General features: G+C 40.8%; 1 protein-coding gene across 1 annotated transcript in view; it reads right to left on the reverse strand.

Moving 5' to 3' along the window:
* Positions 1-21,429, reverse strand: part of vps13c (vacuolar protein sorting 13 homolog C) — a 286,385-nt gene that overhangs the window by 219,384 nt on the left and 45,572 nt on the right. The window contains exons 6-7 of the mRNA XM_060853895.1: positions 12,446-12,555; positions 12,178-12,237 (exon numbers count right to left, since the gene is read on the reverse strand). Coding sequence (XP_060709878.1) covers positions 12,178-12,237; positions 12,446-12,555 — 170 coding nt within the window. The remainder of the gene's footprint in view (positions 1-12,177; positions 12,238-12,445; positions 12,556-21,429) is intronic.

The raw sequence follows: 21,429 nt of genomic DNA on the forward strand, positions 1-21,429 counted from the left end.
ATAAATCATAGAACTTTTTTAAAAATTACATTCTCAAGTGAACTTTAACAATTGGTGTCATGTTGGCCCAGATAATGCACTTAAAGGTGCGAGCTGCCTTGTGTGAAACTGTCTGCACCACAAATGGTCAGACTGATTCTAATCTAATGTTGTTGTGATTTTCAGAATCTTACATGGATTCATGCAGAATTACCTTTTATTTTGCTCAAAAACGGCAAGTACAAATCCACCCCACAAACCTATATGCGTGTTTGTGCATGTGGATGTATTTTTTGGGGGGGGGGGGGGGGGGGGGGGCTTTCAGTGTCTGTGAGAGTGTGTGCATGTGTGGGAGTGTAAAGGGGTATAAGTCTGTAAGACAGAGCGCGCGAGAGAGCGCGAGAGAGCGAGTCACACACCTACAGATCCACAAATACACGCAGACCCTCTCTCATACACTCTCACATGCACCCTCTCACAGACACACACCCTCTCACTCATAATCCCTGCCTTCCCTCCACCCCTAACACCCACATGCACAAATACTGCGTGAATACACGTAATATTTTGTAAATCCATTTTTTAGATTAGAATGAGTCTCATACAGGGCAGCTCACACCTTCAATACATTATCTGGGCTGACATGACACCAATTGTTAAAGTTCACTTGAGAAAGAACTGAAACCAACATGCGCATTCTAAAAGATCAGAGACTTAAACAATCCAGGTCTTTTTCAATATATAATAATTTCAGTTACATCACAGTGTAAACTTTTGCTATAGATTCTAAGTCTTACAATCTTATACTCCACAACCACTGAAGCAGCTAATGCTTCCAAATAAACAGTTGGACTATAACCTGGTGTTATGTGATTCTTAATCTTGGAAAGGTATAAGCTTTGAAATACTTCAGACCAAAACATTTGTCAATTTCTGGCTGTAGATCCGTTGTTCATTTAGTCTGTTAAACACAATTTTAATTCATGGTTGAGACTATCGCAAGGATTTTCTTCCCACCATCTGGAGTTGTGTGGTTAATGATCATGAAGCAGCTCCAAGTGCAAACAAGCAAATATCCGGGCTGCAGTAATTCAGCTTTCGAGCATTATTAAATAGAGTTTAAAGTCACACTTTCTTATAGGAAGTGCTAAGTTCAACTTTAAGAATGAAAAGGTATTTTTTTTTAAATTAGAAAAGCCTTTAGTGGAGGGCCGTGATTTTACGCATCATAAGAAAGTAGTAATAGTTTAATAAGGCCAATATGGGCTTTGAAGCAGGAGAAGGAGAAAAAATAAAGGCAGGTAAATAATTTCAATACTTGTTGGCACTGGGAAGGAATACATTTCCAAATGTGTGACTGACAACTTGAAACGTTAGAATTATTTGCAGTTACATTAATATTATGATTGGTGTGAAGTCAGATCAAGTCAGAGATATAAAGCATGGAAAAAGATCCTTCGGTCCAACTTGTCCATGCTGAACAGACGTCCTAAATAAACGCACAGTGGCTCAGTGGTTAGCACTGCTGCCTCATAGCAGCAGGGAGCTAGGTTTGGTCTCAACCTCGAGTGACTGTATGTGTGGAGTTTGCACATTCTCCCAGTGTCTGCATGGGTTTCCTCTGGATGCTTCAGTTTCCTTCCACAATCCAAAGATGTGCAGGTTTGGTGAATTGGCCAAGCTAAATTGCCCGAAGTGTTAGGTGCATTAGTCAAAGGGAAATGGATTTGGGTGGGTTACTCTTTGGAGGGTCGGTGTGCACTTGTTGGACCCAAAGGGCCTGCTTCCACACTGTAGGGAATCTAATTTAATCAAACCTTGTCCCACTTGCAAGCATTTGGTCCATTTCTCTCTAAACCCTTCCTATTCATATGCCCATCCAGATGTCTTTTAAAATTTTGTAATGGTACCAGCTCACTCCACACATACACCACCCTCGGAGTGAAAAAGTTGCCCTTATGTCTTTTTTAAAACTTTCCCACCTCATCAACAACCTATGCCCTGGAGTTTTGGACTTCCACATCCCGAGGAAAAATACCTTGTCAAACCACGCCCCTCAGCCTCTGATCCTTCATGGAAAATAGTCCCAGCCCCTCTCTATAGTTCAAACCCTCCAATCCTGGCAATATCCTTGTAAATCCTTTCTGAATCCTTTCACATTTCACAGCGTCCTTCCTACTGCAGGGAGACCAGAACTGAACGCAGTATTCCAACAGCGACCTAACCCATATCCTGTACAGCCACAGCATGACCTCCCAACTCCTATACTCAATATACTGACCAATAAAGGCAAGCATACCAAATGCATTAGTTTATAGCATTGCAAGCTACATTCTTATAGCTTTCAGATAGAGATTCTATGAACATTTTTACCTCGTGCAGGAACCCTAATTTTTCCCCTTTTTAATCATCATTTCTTAATCCTGAAATGTACACCATGAATCAATGTTCTGGACTTCTCTTTTATTCCTAAGTGGGAGGTGGGCATCATGTGTTAGGCCAACATTTATTACCTTTTCCAATTGCCATTGAACTGCCTTCTAGAACCATGGTCACGCTTGGGCAGCATGAGTGGGTCCAACAAGTGTATGTAATTCCAAGTCAGGATGATATGTGGCTTAGAGTAAATCTTCGAGGTGGTGGTGGTACTCCATGCATCCGGTATTTTTACCCCCTCAGTTGGAAGAGGTAATAGGTTTGAAAGAAGTCTGGAAGTTTAGAAGACTATGGTTTTCTCCTTTATCTGCTGGGGTACCTAAACCTGCAATTAGTAATATTGAGGTGTCTTAATCCAGGTGTTCCAGGTTGTGGCTTGCAGCTCCCTGATGTGTTGAAGATCACATGTGGGGTCATGAGCTGCCCCTGTGCAGATGAGCATATCCAATCCAGATGTTCACACAACTCCCTATTGCTTACCCCCCTTCCCCTACACCCCCACAACTGCCCACCCGAGAGAACAAACAAACACATACACAAACACCCGAGCTCAAGTTTCCAATCATGCTCAAGATTCTAAACTTGAAATTCTGTCACAGCAAGTGAATTTCCCTCAACATGGTCACTTGCACCTTCAAGTTTTTCCATTAACATATACATTTAACAACTTTTAAATTCAATGCAGACCCTCAAACATTTGTTCTTCTCTTCTTAGAGTTATGCATCATACTTTGTACAGGAATGATTTCAGAATTTAAACATACTTAAATTCTGACTAGGCCATGTGTCCTGCTGCTCATGTGGGTTTATTACTTTCTCTACTGTACCCAAGACAACAAGTGCTTTGCAGTCCCCAATTACATCTTTAAACACACTTTAGTACATATCTGTGGCTACACATCTGATAGCACCAAATCAACATTCTAAGTTACCATCAAATTGCTTCAAAGCCTTCATGAAACTAAATTTCCATTGTACTCCGTTTCTTTTTCAAGTTGCATTTTGAATGCACCACATTTTGGATATAAGTTTCTCTCACTTTGGCAACATCAACCATAACTTCACAGCAAGTCTGTTTTTACCCATTACGACTTTTGAAGACCAATCCATAATTGCATCCAGAATCAATGACACCAATAATAGTTCCAAGTAAACCCAAAAGCTAAAGCTTCCCAACTTAATTTAATTAGCTGATCTACTAAATGTTGAGAGTGTGTTGCTGGAAAAGCACAGCAAGTCAGGCAGCATCTGAGGAGCAGGAAAATCGACGTTTCGGGCAAAAGCCCTTCATCAGAAATCCTTTGTTTTATAGATAAAATTTCAATAAAACTAACATGTTTTTACAAGTTTACAAAAGAAAACTAAAAAAAAAACAAGTATAAAGATTGATATACAATTAAACCTTAGATTTTGGTGATCATTTATTTATCAAACAAGAAAACAAAAATACCAAGAGAGAAAAAAAGACAAAACTCAACTAACTTTTCGTCTAACTTACAACTAACCAGAGTGTATCATTAAAATTCTTGCATTATTCAAGAGAAAAAAAAACCCAACGGATAACACAAATTGAGCAGTGATATAAATGCCTGGAATGTGTTAACATCGGATCACAACACAAACCTTTAGTTATCCAAAATATCCCAAGCATGGAGCATATAAAATTCACAAAAATAAAAGCTCTTTAGTACATTCAAATCAATATAATAAAAAAACTAAAAAGTATAAAATGTATTTAAATGGAGATCTTCCCCCTTATTCCCAGGGGGCATCACTTCCTTTCCAAAAAACTCATCCTAACCTCTCCCAACCAGTGCCCCACCCTTGACCCAGGCACCCCACAATAGGATAAAGAAAATTCAAAATATTCTAGAACAGTGAGTACCCTATCCCCCAAACCACTCCCCCCCCCCCCCCCCCCCCCCCAAACCACCACCACCATGTGGACCTTTCCCAAGATTTCTGGAGGCTTCCAAAAGCATCTGCCTCACCTTATAGCTCTGCAGCCAGAACAAGACCAGGCGGGGGCGCTGGTTCGAGCCGGGCCCGCGTATTGCAACCCGGTAGGCCAATTCCACCCTTACCTGGCCTGATCCAACCTCCAGATTCAATAATGGCGAAAGCCACTGTTCAAGGAACCTTGTAAGCTGGCCTTCTTCTTCCCATTCGTGAAGGCCCATCAAACAAATATCTTTTCGACGACCTCTAAAGGTCCGGACTTGCTGCTAGAGAGCCCAGACCCAATCCACAGCCGATTCTGCAATGGCCTCGGAGGTCGCGGCCTTTAGCGCCACCACTCCGACTCGGCATTCAATTTCCTCAATGTCTCTGTCGAGCTTTTGTAGCACGGCCGAGAATGAATTCCATCGACTTCGGGACTCTTCAATGAAAGCATCCAGCTTCGCATCGAGTTGAGATTATTTCCGCGAGGCTCGCCGCCGTAGCTAAGTCCCCCAGACGCCTCTGCTGCAGCTGGGGAGGGGCTCCTGCCTGCTGAGAACTGCGGGCACCTTTCCCCCTAGTCATTTTTACAGGAGACTGAACGGTTTAAATTTAGTACTAAACCACTAATTACATTAAGTAAAAACTATTTTTAATTGATTTGGTGAGTGTGATGGAGGGTGACCCACTTTGCCTAGGTCTTGGGAGGAGCACTATAGACTCAGACCTGCTGAGTTGCCACCATCTTGGATCTCCCATCAGAAATCCTGATGAAGGGCTTTTGCCCGAAACGTCGATTTTCCTTCTCCTCAGATGCTGCCTGACCTGCTGTGTTTTTTCAGCAACACACCCAACTCTGATCTTCAGCATCTGCAGACCTCACTGCCCCTCCTGATCTACTAAATGTCCAATTCACCCTCTGCTCAACATGTCGGCTGATTGCAGATTCATATTGACAGTTATTCCTGCTGTTCAGGAGGGAATTTCATAAAAGATTAGCATCCAAACAGGTTTGAGAAGGAAGAATACTTATTCAAACACATGGTCCCCTTGTGTGCACTGGAAGCAATTCCAACTTCTATGTGGTGACTCAGTGAATGAGATATACCTCCAACAGCTGCAGTAATAGATAATATAATCCTTGCCTCCCAAGAAAACTAAAATTACGTAGAGTCATACAGATGTACAGCACGGAAACAGACCCTTCAGTCCAAATCATCCATGCCGTCCAGGTAACCCAACCAAATCTACTTCCACCTGCCAGCACCCTACCCATATCCCTCCAAACCCTTCCTATTCATATACCCATCCAAATGCCTTTTAAATGTTGCAATTGTACCCACCTCCACCACTTCCTCTGGCAGCTCATTCCATACCCGTATCACTTATCCATGTTCCTCATGATTTTATAAACCTCTATAAAGGTCACTCCTCAGCCTCTGACACTCCGGGGAAAACAGCCCCAGCCTATTCAACCTCTCCCTACACCCGGGCAACATTCTTGTAAATGTTTGCTGAATCTTTTCAAGTTTCACAAATTCCTTCCAATAGGATGTTCCCAAAGTGGCCAAACCAATGTCCTGCACAACCAGAACATGACCTCCCAACTCCTGTACTCAATACTCTGAACAGTAAAGGAAAGCATACCAAACACCTTCTTCACTATCCTATCTACCTGCGGCTCCACTTTCAAGGTGCTATGAACCTGCACTCCAAGGTCTCTTTGTTCAACAACACTCCTTAGGACCTTACTGTTAAGTGTAAAAGTCCTGCTAAGATTTGCTTTCCCAAAATGCAGCACCTTGCTTTTATCTAAATTAAACTCCATCTGCCACTTCTCAGCCCATTGGCCCAACTGATCAAGATCCCGTTGTAATACGAGGTAACCTTCTTCACTGTTCGTTATATCTTCAATTTTCATGATATCTGCAAACTTAATAACTATACCTTTTATGCTCACATCCAAATCATTTATATAAATGATGAAAAGTAGTGGATCCAGCACCGATCCTTGTGGCACTCCAGTCTGAAAAACAACCCTCCACCACCACCCTCTGTCTTCTACCTTTGAGCCAGTTCTGTATCCAAATGGCTAGTGACCCCTGTATTCCATGAGATCTAACCTTGCTAACCAGACTCCCATGGGGAACCTTGTCGAACACCTTACTGAAGTCCATATAGATCACATCTACCGTTCTGCCCTCAATCCTCTTTACTTCTTCAAAAAACTCTAAGTTTGTGAGACATGATTTCCCATGCACAAAGCCATGTTGACCATCGCTGATCAGTCCTTACCTTTCCTAATACATGTACATCTTGTCCCTCAGGATTCCCTCAAACAACTTGCCCACCAGTAACGTCAGGCTCACTGGTCTACAGTTCCCTAGTTTGTCCATACCACCTTTCTTAAATAGTGGCACCACGTTAGCTAACCTCCAGTCTTCCGGCACCTCACCTGTGACTATTGATAATACAAACATCTCAACAAGGGGCCCAGCAATCACTTCCCTAACTTCCTACAGAGTTCTAGGGTACACCTGATCAGGTCCTGGGGATTTATCCACTTTTATGTATTTCAAGACATCCAGCATTTCCTGCTCTGTAATATGGGCATTTTTCAAGATGTCACCATCTATTTTCCTGCAGTCTATACCTTCCAAGTCCTTTGCCATAGTAAACAATTTTGCAATACTCATTTAGTATCTCCCCCCACCTCTTGCGGCTCCACACAAAGGCCGCCTTGCTGATCTTTGAGGGGCCCTATTCTCTCCCTAGTTACCCTTTTGTCCTTAATGTATTTATAAAAACACTCCGGATTCTCCTTAATTCTATTTGCCAAAGCTATCTCACCTCCCCTTTTTGCCCTCCCTATTTCAGTCTTCAGTGTACTCTACTGCCTTTACCGTTTCTAAGGATTCACTCGATCTATCCTGTCTATACCTGATATGTGCTTCCTTCTTTTTCTTAACCAAACCCTCAATTTCTTTCGTCATCCAACATTTCCTATACCGACCAGCCTTTCCTTTCACCCTAACAGGAATATGCCATCTTTGGACTCTCGTTACCTCATTTCTGAAGGCTTCCCATTTTCCAGCCATTCGTTTACCTACAAACATCTGTCCCCAATCAACTTCTAGAAATTTTGTCTAATAGCGTCAAAATTAGCCTTCCTCCAAATTAGAGCCTGAATTTTTAGATATGGTCTATCCTTTTCCATCACTTTTAAAACTAATAGAATTATGGTTGCTGGCCCCAAAGTGCTCCCCCACTGACCTCAGTCACCTGCCCGGTCTTATTTCTCAAGAGTAGGTCAAGTTTTGCACCTTCTCTGGTAGGGACATCCACATACTGAAATCAGAAAATTTTCTTGTACACACTTAAACTCCTCTCCATCTAAACCCTTGACACTATGTCAGTCCCAGTCTATGTTTGGAAAGTTAAAATTCCCCTAACCACACTATTATTCCTACAGATAACTGCAATCTCCTTACAAATGTGTTTCTCAATTTCCTGCTGACTATCAGAGGGGTCTATATTACAATCCCAATAAGGTCATCCCTTTCTTATTTCTCAGTTCAACCCAAATAACCTCCCTGGATGCATTTCCAGGAATATCCTCCCTCAGTACAGCTGTAATGCTACCCCTTAGCAAAAAAGCCACTGCCTCCTCCTCTTGCCTCCCTTTCTGTCCTTCCTTCAGCATTTGTATCCTGGAACATTAAGCTGCCAGTCGTGTCCATTGTCACAAAGCTGGTTTCTTTTTCCTAAAAGCGGTTCTTTTTCGCAAGATTACTCTGTCCTTGGTTTTTTCAGATGGATAATAAACTGTGCTCAGTTCCAATTAGTCTAGTTTGGTATAGAAATTAAAGGATATTGAGAGGCCCCTTTGTTTAAATGTAAACAGATGAGACTTCAGGCCAAGTCATGTTTTAGAACTGACCTGTAGAATGAAAGGGGAGTGGTCAGCTCTCTAGCTGAGCTGAGCAGTTTAGTTCAGTCCAGAGCTGGTTGGGAATTCAATGGTGAGCTGTGCAGAAATTCTCTTCTGCCCTTCCAACTTCAGCCTGTACGCATGTGACCCTTTCTTTGTACTGTGTTTTAAGGGGGTTTGCTTATTGGAACTGTAGTGTATATTCGGAACAGCATAATTAAGTCTAGCTTGGACAGACTCAGTTCTATACGGGTTCTTTATTCTGTTCATGTTTCATTGTGTAATTTTGTCTATTTTAAACCTGGTAGTCAACCTCGCTAACTTAATCTGACTAATTTTCACTGTACACTTACTGTTATGAAACATGGGTGTACCTTTGATAGTTAAAAGCAGCAGAACTACCGGACACAGCACCAAGCTTTCTCAATAAGGCAACGATGTAACACTCGGTCGAATAACTATTAGCTCATTGCCTGGAGCCAAGAACAAATTCAAATTTGGCCACTCAGTTTAAATTATACCCCGAAAAATATCAAACTCCAATCCAGTTTGAATTGAGTATACTGACAATCTTAAAAGCCAATAACACAATCAATACTTTGGGAGGGTATAAGACCTGGAGAATTGAACAGTGGAGAGGACAACTGACAAGCCCAGCATGTAAACAGACTGCCTGAAAATTAGCTCTCTTAAAAAGGTACCTTTTCGATCAGTAACCTGTGACGCAAAAATTCCCCAAGAAAAAGACGATACAAGTAGATCCAAACAGAAAAACGAAAGCTGCCTAGTTTTGAAATTAGAAGGGTGGTTTTGTAAATCTTAATTGGGAGTTTTATCGGTATTCTAGAAGGGGAGGTAAAAGATAGGTTAGAGGAAGAAATGGGTAAACAGTTGCTAGTTAATTATTCTCCGTTATACTTTAGAAATAAAATTGTTAATTTTCACTTTAAATAGTTCTTGGCCACTCAAATTTTGACAGATTACTGTACGGGATAAATCTTTGCTGTGTTGCTGGTTTTAAAATTAAGCAGGTGGATTTACCCAGTCTTGTAACACTTTCCAAAACAAATTGCAAAGTTATGGCCTGGGTCGCCTGCTTAGGAATGTTTTGAGTGGTCTGGCCTAGTCCATAACACCATCCCTGAGCCTCATTTCTGTAATGGCTGTGATATCCCAGTCCTATGTTCCTAACTATGCCCTGAGTTCATCTGCCTTCCCGGTTAGGCCTCTTGCATTGAAATAAATGCAGTTTAATTTATCAGACGTATCTTGTTCTATGCTTTGTCCCTGCCTGCCCTGACTGTTTGACTCTTCTGTTCTCAACTGTACCAGTCTCAGATCGATCTCTTTTCTCACCATCTCCCTGGGTTCCAACCCTCCCCCTTACTAATTTAAATCCTCCCAAGCAGCTCTCTCTGCCAGTGCATTAGCCCCCTTCCAATTGAGGAGTGCAATCCATCCTCTTGTACAAGTCACTTCTACCCCAGAAAAGATTCGAATGATCCAAAAAAGGTGAATCCTTCTGCCATATACCAACTCCTCAACCATGCATTCATCTGCTCTATCCTCCTATTCCTACCCTCACTAGCTCATAGCACCGGGAGTAATCTAGATATTATTACTCTCGAGGACCTCCTTTTAAAATTCCTGCCTTACTCTCTATTCTCCTTCAGAATCTCATCCATTTCCCTTCCTAGATCATTGATTCCAATGTGTACAATGGCCTCCCACTGGGCCCTCTTCCCCTTGAGGACTTTCTGCACCCCCTCTGAGACATCCTTGATCCTGGCACCAGGGAAGCAATACATCATTCCGATGTTTCGCTGCTGGCCACAGAACCATCTGTCAGTGCTTCGGACTACAGAATCCCCTAACACAATCGATCTCTTGGAACTGAACATACCCCTCATTGCATGAGAGCCAATATTGATACCAAAAACTTGGCTGTTTGTGCTGCATTTCCGAGAATCCATCACCCACTACATTTTCCAAAATAGCATACTTGTTTCAAATGGGGATAGCCACAGAAGACTCTTGCACTACCTGCCCACCTTTCTTAGCTTTCCTGGAGTTAACTCACCTATGTGACTGTATCCGAGACTTTTCTCCCTTCCTATAACCGCCATCTATTACCCCCCAATGCTCTTGTAAATTCCTCACTGCCTCCAACTGTCTCTCCAACCGATCCATTCAACCTGATTGGTTGCAAATCCCATGGCATTATTGCAGATATAATCCTCAGTTAACATGTAAACTCTCCCTAAACTCCCACATCCGACAAGAAAAGCATATCACTCTACTAAAGCCCATTTTTGCTTCTTTCAATCTTAGACTCAGAAAACAGCAGTCTTATTTCTCAACAAAACAATGCTCCGGTCTAACTTAATACATTTTTAAGTTTCATCAAGAGACATATCTCAATAAAACATAATCGAGAACCAACCCACTTTACTCACTTCTGCAGACTTACACTAAGGCCACATTTGAAACTATTCACTTTTCTGTTTCTGTGCTGTGACCTCTCCCAAACAGGTTCCTCCAAGATCAGGTGTGAATTTCACTGTTTGCTAATTTTCCCAGAGGCACTCCGATGTCCAGTAATACACGAATTCAAACAACAAGGCAGTAACGGCGCAGGCTCACTGCTGTGTTAATTAGCAGTGTGGGTTTCTTTCCCCCTCACTCTCCTGCACTGACTGACTGTGCGCGCCTTGGTCTCTTCTCTCCCTTTTAAAAATGCTGTTGTTTTGACTTTTTTTTTTCTCCAAAGTTCCAAAACAATGCAACAGCATATAAAACAGTAATTGGTGTCCTGAAATTTGAGGAAATCACCTCCAACACCTAAAACACCTCAAAAAAAAAGAGCAGCCTACTACAGCCAGAAATTTTTCCCATCCTCCATCTTGGATTACCCAGAATCCATGTGTACCTCGACTCAATCACATTAAACTGTTAGCATCACTTTGTAATAGTAGAAAGTGTCAGATTGAATGTAACATTGAAAAGTGAGAGATAACATTTTGGCATAAAGGACAAGGAGAAGCAAATGAGACAATTTTAAAGTATGTGCAGGGACAGTCAGATGTTTTAAAAGAATTTAAAATGGCAGTACATATTAATTATCAAAGCAAACGGTGATCTGTGGTTTCAAACAAAGGTACAGAATACAAAAGCAAGAAAACTTACCAAGTTTTCATAAATCTCTGCTTAGGCCATAATAACATTGTGTCCAGTTCTGGTTATTATCCGTTAATATAGATGTAAGAATCCTTGAAAAGGTTAAGATAATTTGTTTTTACTGTTTCACAGGATGTGGACGTCACTGGTTAAGCCAGCATTTAATGCCCATCTCTAATTGCACAAGGTGATGGCAATGACATGCTGCTATTGGAACCACTGCAGTCCATGTGCAGTAGGTATAGCTATAGCGATTTTAGAAATGGAGTTCTAGGATTTTGATAGAGTAATAATGAAGGAACAAAATCCAGAATGGATACAGAGTTTGGTTGGAAAACCTGAGAACAGCAAAGGAGATTGAGGAGAGATTTTATGGAGGTGTGCAAATCTATGACAGGCTTGCAGAGAGACAAAGTAAAGTTGTTTCCATTACGTCATTACCCAGAGACCTGGGGTGCAGATTGAAGATTCTAAACTAAACATGTAGGACTGATGAGAGGAAGAACTTTTTAATGAAGCTAGTAGTTATGAATGGAACTGGAGATTAATTATCTCATTAAGGAAATTAATTGCAGCATCACATGGATAGATTTGATGAAATAGGGTTGGTTAAATGATTCAATGCAAATCCAACATGGACTCAATCGGCCAGATGTCATTTCCTACTCCACAACAACTCTTATAAAACTTAAGAAATCATTTATCTGGATTACCTGTAAACTGAGTTCTCCTAATGTGACACCAACAGAGACTGGCCTCGAAGAATCAGTAATCTAAAAAAAAACAATCTACAGTTATAAAATCAACATAATTACTTAACTGCATTAAGAATAATAAGTGATAGTTGTACGAAGAAACAAATTTTCCGTCCTCACATACCATATACTAACCCTGAATTCAAGCTCTGTGATAACATACAATAATTAGAATCTATATAAAACTAGTAATAAAGCAATACTTTCAACAAACAAATACACTTACAGCATCTTCATATCTCACATGAATGCTTGTTATTTTGATTTGCAGATTTTTAATAATCTGTGTTGCAAGCTTTTCCGCAAAGGAGTCCTTTTTCTCTTCTTTAGGTTTATCTTAAACAGGAATAAATAAAAATGTCTGTCATTCTTCTTCAGAAAAAAAAGTATAAAGTGCAAGCCAATTAACTAGGAGAAAGTAAAGCTTCTGATGCTGGAGATCAGAGTTGAAGAGTGAGATACAGGAAAAGCACAGCTGGTCAGGCAGCATCGGAGGAGCAGGACAGTCAACGTTTCAACCTAAGCTCTTCAATGAAGACCTTATGCTCGAAACATTGATTGTCCTGCTCTTCGGATGCTGCCTGACCAGCTTTACTTTTCTAGCATCACACTCTTCGACGCAAGCCCATTAACTGACAAGCAATCCTGAGCTGTGGTTTTAGACAATTTTCTGAACATCAAGACTGCTCGCAAACTAGAAGTCCTTCCGTTAGTGAAATCAGAAGTCAGTCATACAGCTGAACAGGACACACCATTGTTGGCTTGGAATCTCAGCGGTTTGACACAATGTTGTAAGGGGGCATTCATGCTCATGAACTACATGGCGTTTCATGCTGTGCCACCATAAGCACCTCACAGAGTCATAGTTGTTTCAATCAAGATACTCAAACTTGCATTGGCTGATTAACAAATTTTGCTCATCCCTCTTGGGAAGTTAAGAGTTACAAAAGGAGGTGAAACTCCATCAATCTTCTGAAGCAGATTCAGGGATCTAATATCTTAGTCAGGTAATTGAGTAATACTGAAGTATCACTGCCTTGAAAGTCAGCCTCATTAATATAAATCTGGCAAAATCCCCCGTCACCACAACTTACCTGCTTGGTTCCTGACAACCCTTTTTCCTCACTATCTGTACTGTCACATTGCATAGTTTTAAACACATTTAACTGGAGTACGAAACCAAATAATAATCAAGCATCCTAAACCCTGCCCAAGCAAAGTTTTATCCAAGGTCTCTTGGGCTGCAAACCATCCTACATAAAAGTATTAAACTTCAAGAGTTTGTTTTGAAAATAAAAATCTGATCAGATGCAGCTTTTCTTTTTGCTTCGTATGTGAATGATTTCATTTTGAATACAGTAATGCAACACCCAGGTAATTAGATATGATCCATTTAACAGTTCGACTCATTCTTTGAGTCAAGCACTTGACTATGTACCCTATGTGCTATTATAATGTCATTACCCACCACATGCTTTGACCAGTTAATCCACCTCAAAGCATCAGAAGAAATTCAAAGTATCCCAAGAGTGCTGTTCAACACACAGCAGTTCTCCCTTTCCCAATGTGAGCAACAAAAATGGCAATTCCTCTCCAAGTGGCAATCACCTGTGAATGCAAACTGTACATGAGATCAGACTCCAAATGTACTGGGGAAGCACTTGGATCACATTCTGTTCATTTGTTTGCAGCAGCTCTCGTCACCCCCTAACCCTAATGAGTATTTGTTTTTAAAACGCAATATCAATAATCTTTCTTCCCATAATGAAACCACTTCCCAAAGAAAGTAATTATCCTATTACTGGAAATAGATAAGACTCGTGTTCAGATTATTTCCATTTCAAGGTTTTTTTTTAAAAATCAGTATAACCATTTCGGCAGAAAACGCCGAGTTATTTCGTGCTACCCCATAAATGTTGGCAGAATACGTACAAAAGATCGAAGTAGAAGAGGCAGACGTTTATACAAGAATACAATCCATATCTTTACTTCGCCAACATCAACTCTCAGAGGTATCTTGCATAGACGAACTGTATCCAGTGAATGTACATGAATTCTGAGATAGTTCACTGAATGAACCATTATGTCTGCTTATACATATCCATTTTAGAGATTAAAAGATCCTTGACAGTTCCAGTGAAATGAAAGGGTAATAATTGATGTCAAAGTTATGGAAACCTCTAACTTCTGTCACGGTCCATCCAGGTTCTCCATGTAGTTTGTGTGGATGCTTGTGTCATGTTTGGTCACTGCCACAGGTCACCGCCAGGTACTTGCTTTTGTCAATTCTCCGAGTCCATTCCAAATTTCATGGAACATGCTAGGTTTTCCACTTCTCTCCTATGCTAGACTGATTCCCAACCCAAACCTTTGGTCCAGGATGTAACATTGGCATTCTTCCGATAGCGATTCATGCAGGATGTCACAGCATATCCATCATTTTATCACTTCAAATTTTATTGACGTTGTTCGCCATATAAAGAATCCAACAAACAATATGCATATACCAGGATTGGATAAAGTATTTGACTTTGCTATAACTCATTTCTGTCATGTTACTAAAGGGTTCTCTTCATGAATCCAGGAAACCTGTTTAGCATGGATGTTCTCTACTGAAATGTGGAATCGCCACTGAAGATTGTTTTTAAAGTGAACTCCAAATGGACATGTATTGAACAGGTCCAGAAGTGAATTACACCCTGAAGGCTGTTAATTTATCCTGCTATCGCCGAGAACACATTTTATATGATCAACATGGTACAGACTAAGAATGCCTTCCGAACCAGAGAGGCAATTGCAACAAAGAAGGTACAAAACCATGGTCATAATGCCTTTTAAAAAAAAACACCAGAGAACAGACAAAAATACAACTTCCATTCAAGAAATTGAAATAACTCTGCCTAAAGTTCTGGATATTGACGTAACGTCACTATTGTTTAAGCATAACCAGATTCTCCATGCTCTCAGTGGAGAAACCCGAATGCCCCAAATTACTCAAGTTACCGAACTGATCCTGGTTTGACGCTAAATTTCATACTTCAATTCCATCATGAGTAAACATCTCTTTGAAACACTCTACCTTTGCATTCCTCCAACTCTGCAATCCAAGTTTTGGTAAATAGCTTATTTATGTCCATCCTGTTCATCATCTTCAAACAGTTCCCATCTTTACAGTTTTGAGTGGAAATGGTGGAGGAAAGACTAATTCACTTTTCCCAGTTTTGTACCAGATATATTTAACAAAAAAACAAAAAAGAGGAGCCACATCAACAGATTACTGAGATATTGAAAGCTATTCCCATTCTGTTTTTCTCCCTCCCTACAAAGTCTAAGCATTTCCTTCAGCTGTCAAGTCAGTAATTTATATGCATTCACTCTTAAAATTCAATCACATTCCCTAAACAAATAAGTTTAGCTTTCGGTTCCAGTTACCCAAAAAAGAATTTTGACCCACTCTACAACAATCGATTTGGTGCCACCTTCCACACAAACCTACAGTTTAAATGAGTTAAACTTTACATTCAGTTCTAATTAGGAAGTAGCCATCTGAAACATGAACATATAATTAGGAGAACACACAGTTTATGGTGAAAAACAATTAATAAAGTTATTTTTCCTACACACAAGATTATTTAAAGAATGCAAGCAACCAGTGGTTTTAAAGCATTGGAATAAGAGCAAAAATCAAAGTGCATCATAAAATATTCATACATACCTTTGGAACGCGCTTTGGAAGATTTCTTAAAATACTTTTTAGACTTTTTACGTTTACGTCCTTAGCAATGCAAGCAAGCAAGACATACAGAAAGAGGATAAAGTGATGTTAGTCAGAGCTAGAGACATGCAGCACTAGAAAATAACCACTGTGTTGGTTAGTAGTATCTTGTGTGGAGAAGAAATAAGAAAAGTGAAAGAACAATTTGAAAAGCTGAACAATGTGGTACAAACTCTACAATAAAAAAGCAACATTCATTTCAAGTTCAATGGATTCCCCCACAAATGAATACAAAAATAGTGTCAATTTTCACAACAGCTTTCATCACATGCAGTTCAAGGGGTGCAGGGAGACATAACAATACAGGGGATTTAAAAACTCAAACACAGACTTAACAGGTTCTATTACATAATCTGCAAGTAATCGTAACCAAATTCTCAGTTTTGCTTTAAATTTAAAATCATTAGGCCCATTAAATACTGTACAGAGAAATTGCCAGCTGAATTAATTTTTGATCACAGGCTTAATTAATAGGTTGCTTGTGCATTAAAAGAGCAAGTGACAACATAGCGATAAACTGAGCAAAACAGGAAACAGTAGTGGTGAGGAATTTTTTTTTGGACTGGTGGAAGATCAGAGGACACCCACTCCTTGGTAAGGAGTAATGATTTATATTTGGGTAAATAGGGCACAATTTCAAAAATTGGAGAGGACTCAAAGCTTGTAAGTATTGTAAATGGTAAGGATAACAATGAAGCTCAAAAGATGATGATGGAATGGGTGGACAAGTGGTAGATCAAAGTTAATACTGAGCAGTCTAAAGTGATTCACTGTACTAAGACAACCGAGCAATTCAATATAAATTAAAAGGGTGTAATTCTCAACCAGATACTGGGAGCTATATCTGCATAAATCAGTGAAGATGAAAAAATAGTTTGAGAAATCAGTTCTTAAATTACATGGGATGCACAGAGAAGTAAGGATATGATTAAAAACCCAGGTAAAACTCAAGTTCAGCCTCAAGTGGAGTAGTATGCATAGTTCTGGACAGCACACGTTTGGAAAGATGTAGAAGAATGAGAAAGAGTGAAGAAGAGATGTATAAGAAACTCATCTCTGGAACCAGTTACATCAATAGAGTGGAAAAGCTGAGACACTCCCTCCAGAGAAAAGAACAGGGGAAGACTTGATAGAGGTGGTCAAAGACACGAGGGTCTGAACAGAACACAAACCTTTCCCATTGGTGGAGGGATGGAGAAACACAGGATAACACTTGATGATAGCCAGAAGAAGCAGCTGTAACATCTAGAAGATTCTAAAACACAGCATGTGGTCTCAATCCACAATACACTGCCTCAGCACATGGTGCGGGCAGGTTTAACTGCAGCTGTAAAAAGGAAGCTGGATAAGTGGTGAAGGAAAATTGCAAGGTTACTGGGAAAAAGGTAACAGGGCAGTTTAGGGGAATTGCTCTTGCAGAAAACCTGCTCAGACATGACCGTCCAAGAGCTGTCCAGCTGCATTGTAACTATTCTATGAAACTATACAAAAAGTGACTGTTACTTAAAGATTCATCCAGCTGCATTTCTTCAAATTATTTCCCTTACGGCACTCTCACAATCCTGTCACACCAGTTCCATTGAGGCTGTTATTTTTATGTCTCCACTGTCTCTCAACCATTGGTAGGGCTGTAATTCAAGGGTTTTACATATTGAATAGCAGGCAATTCATTCTCCCATTTTTGAAGCTGACCAGTCACACACTTTAATAACTAACTTCATGTGACAGCAGCAACCTTAAGGTTGAAGTAATACAAAGTACTTTTCAAAATATTTCAATTTCCATGTATGCTTACTCAGTCAGACTAGCAAAAGCATATTTAGTTTCACCGTTATAAAAACATTGCATCATTATTTATTGCAAGTTAAGACTAAAAAAAAAACATTTTGCCATCTAGTCACGAAAACTTGCTATCCAGTTGCACAATAAAAAAAAAGATAAAGCCACCAGTCTTGCTGGACCACAAGCTGCTCTCTCAATAGAGCGCAACAACTTGTGGTGGTTTAACCTGAGGGTCAGCATGCCTTAGGTAAGGGAGAAGTTGAGGAGCAGCAAACCTCAGCCAATGTGGGAACTGAACCCACGCTGTTAGCGTCACGCTGCATCACAAATGAGGTATCTTACCAACCGGACAAAGTACTGTACGGACAAAAAAAAACACATCAGGTTGGGTTCAGAAAAGTGAAATCTATTTAAATGGCTTTTATTTTTGTACAATGAAGCAGGAATCACAGTAAGGCTTCTACCATTTAAATTGTCTGCTCAGTTCATATTTCAGTAACTTAATGCATTTCTTGCCCAAATTGTACTTCACTCAGTTGACAGGGCAGCTCACTTGTGATGAGAATAGCATTGTTCAAAACTGACAAGATCCACAATCCTGACAGAACTTTTGCTGGCGGGTAAAACTAACTCCAGCCCAACATTTTTTTAAAAACAAAAAGCAGAACATGCTGGAGAAACTCAGGTCTGGCAGTATCGGTGAAGGTAAAACAGAGTTAACATTGAATCCTCTGACCCTTTCTTCAGAACTAGGAGATAAAAGAGAGCAATTTTTAAATTTAAATTTGAAGCAAAATATTTTCGACCAAAAGTTGTTTTTTTTTAAAAAAGTGCCATCTAATAAACACATTCATGCAAATGCTCTGCACAAAAATGTTGCCCCTTAGATCCCATGTATGGAATGAGCTGCCAGAGGAAGTGGTGGAGACTGGTACAATTGCAACTTTTAAAAAGCATTTGGATAGTTATATGAATAGGAAGAATTTAGAACATAGAACATAGAACAATACAGCACAGAACAGGCCCTTCGGCCCACGATGTTGTGCCGAACATCTATCCTAGATTAAGCACCATCCATGCACCTATCCAATTGCCGCTTAAAGGTCGTCAATGATTCTGACTCTACCACTACCACGGGCAGCGCATTCCATGCCCCCACCACTCTCTGGGTAAAGAACCCACCCCTGACATCCCCCCTATACCTTCCACCCTTCACCTTAAATTTATGTCCCCTTGTAATACTCTGTTGTACCCGGGGAAAAAGTTTCTGACTGTCTACTCTATCTATTCCTCTGATCATCTTATAAACCTCTATCAAGTCACCCCTCATCCCTCGCCGATCCAACGAGAAAAGGCCGAGAACTCTCAACCTGTCCTCGTACGACCTATTCTTCATTCCAGGCAACATCCTGGTAAATCTTCTCTGCACCCTCTCCAAAGCTTCCACATCTTTCCTAAAGTGAGGCGACCAGAACTGCACACAGTACTCCAAATGTGGCCTAACCAAAGTCCTGTACAGCTGCAACATCACTTCACGACTCTTGAATTCAATCCCTCTGCTAATGAACGCTAATACACCATAGGCCTTCTTACAAGCTCTATCCACCTGAGTGGCAACTTTCAAAGATCTATGTACATAGACCCCAAGATCCCTCTGTTCCTCCACCTGACTAAGAACTCTACCGTTAACCCTGTATTCCGCATTCTTATTTGTTCTTCCAAAATGGACTACCTCACACTTGGCAGGGTTGAACTCCATCTGCCACTCCTCAGCCCAGCGCTGCATCATATCTAAGTCCCTTTGCAGCCGACAACAGTCCTCCTCACTGTCCACAACTCCAACAATCTTCGTATCATCTGCAAATTTACTGACCCACCCTTCGACTCCCTCATCCAAGTCATTAATAAAAATTACAAACTGCAGAGGTCCCAGAACTGATCCCTGCGGAACTTCACTTGTAACTGGGCTCCAGGCTGAATATTTACCATCTACCACCACTCTCTGACTTTGACCGGTTAGCCAGTTTTCAATCCAATTGGCCAAGTTTCCCTCTATCCCATGCCTCCTGACTTTCCGCATAAGCCTACCATGGGGAACCTTATCAAATGCCTTACTAAAATCCATGTACACTACATCCACTGCTCTACCCTCATCCACATGCTTGGTCACCTCCTCAAAGAATTCAATAAGACTTGTAAGGCAAGACCTACCCTTCACAAATCCGTGCTGGCTGTCCCTAATCAAGCAGTGTCTTTCCAGATACTCATAAATCCTATCCCTCAGTACCCTTTCCATTACTTTGCCTACCACAGAAGTAAGACTAACTGGCCTGTAATTCCCGGGGTTATCCCTATTCCCTTTTTTGAACAGGGGCACAACATTCGCTACTCTCCAGTCCCCTGGTACCACCCCCGTTGACAGTGAAGACGAAAAGATCATTGCCAACGGTACTGCAATTTCCTCTCTTGCTTCCCACATAATCCTAGGATATATCCCGTCAGGCCCGGGGGACTTGTCTATCCTCAAGTTGTTCAAAATGTCCAACACATCTTCCTTCCTAACAAGTATCTCTTCTAGCTTACCAGTCCGTTTCACACTCTCCTCTTCAACAATACGGTCCCTCTCGTTCGTAAATACTGAAGAAAAGTACTCGTTCAAGACCTCTCCTATCTCTTCCGACTCAATACACAATCTCCCACTACTGTCCTTGATCGGACCTACCCTCGTTCTCGTCATTCTCATGTTTCTCACATACGCATAAAATGCCTTGGGGTTATCCTTGATCCTATCCGCCAAGGATTTTTCATGCCCTCTCTTAGCTCTCCTAATCCCTTTCTTCAGGTCCCTTCTGGCTATCCTGTATCCCTCCACTGCTCTGTTTCCTCAACCTTATGTAAACCTCCTTCTTCCTCTTTACTAGACATTCAACCTCCCTCATCAACCAAGGCTCCCTCACACGACCATTTCTTTCCTGCCTGATAGGTACATACATATCAAGGATGCGTCGTATCTGCTCCTTGAAAAGATTTAGAGGGATATGGGCCAGGTGCTGGCAGGTGGGACTAGACTGGGTTGGGATATCTGGTTGGCATGGACGGGTTGGGCCGAAGGGTCTGTTTCCATGCTGTACATCTCTACGACTATGTATAACACCTTCAAATTCATTTGAAAACTTGTCTCAAAAAAAACTTATTTGAATTAAAATGTTGCTCTTTTTGCAATGTGAATTTTGATATACTTTTAATACTGAAGCATAAAAAACCATTGTCTCTCTTTAGATTAATAAAAATGTAACCATTGTGCAATAATGCTCACTGTCAGGTGTGCAATGTTCTCCTGGGCAGTTTACCATCACAACAAAATAAAAATGTTCTGTTGCCCATATTCTGGCTTACATTAAGTTATACTCATTCACCATCCACATGCTGAAGTTCTATACTTTTGTTCCAGCACGATCGCACACTTAAGAATTCTCACACTTTGCTCAAATCCTTCCCACAATCCAAAGATGTATAGGTTCGGTGGATTTGATATAGGATATGCAGGATTAAAAGGGATAAAGGTAGGTGGGTGGATCTGGATGGGATTCTCTTTACAGGGTCAATCTGGACTCGATGGGCCAATTGGCCTGCTTCCAGACTGTAGGGTATCT

The sequence above is a fragment of the Hemiscyllium ocellatum genome, chromosome 42 (assembly GCF_020745735.1).
Source record: "Hemiscyllium ocellatum isolate sHemOce1 chromosome 42, sHemOce1.pat.X.cur, whole genome shotgun sequence".
NCBI lineage: Eukaryota > Metazoa > Chordata > Chondrichthyes > Orectolobiformes > Hemiscylliidae > Hemiscyllium > Hemiscyllium ocellatum.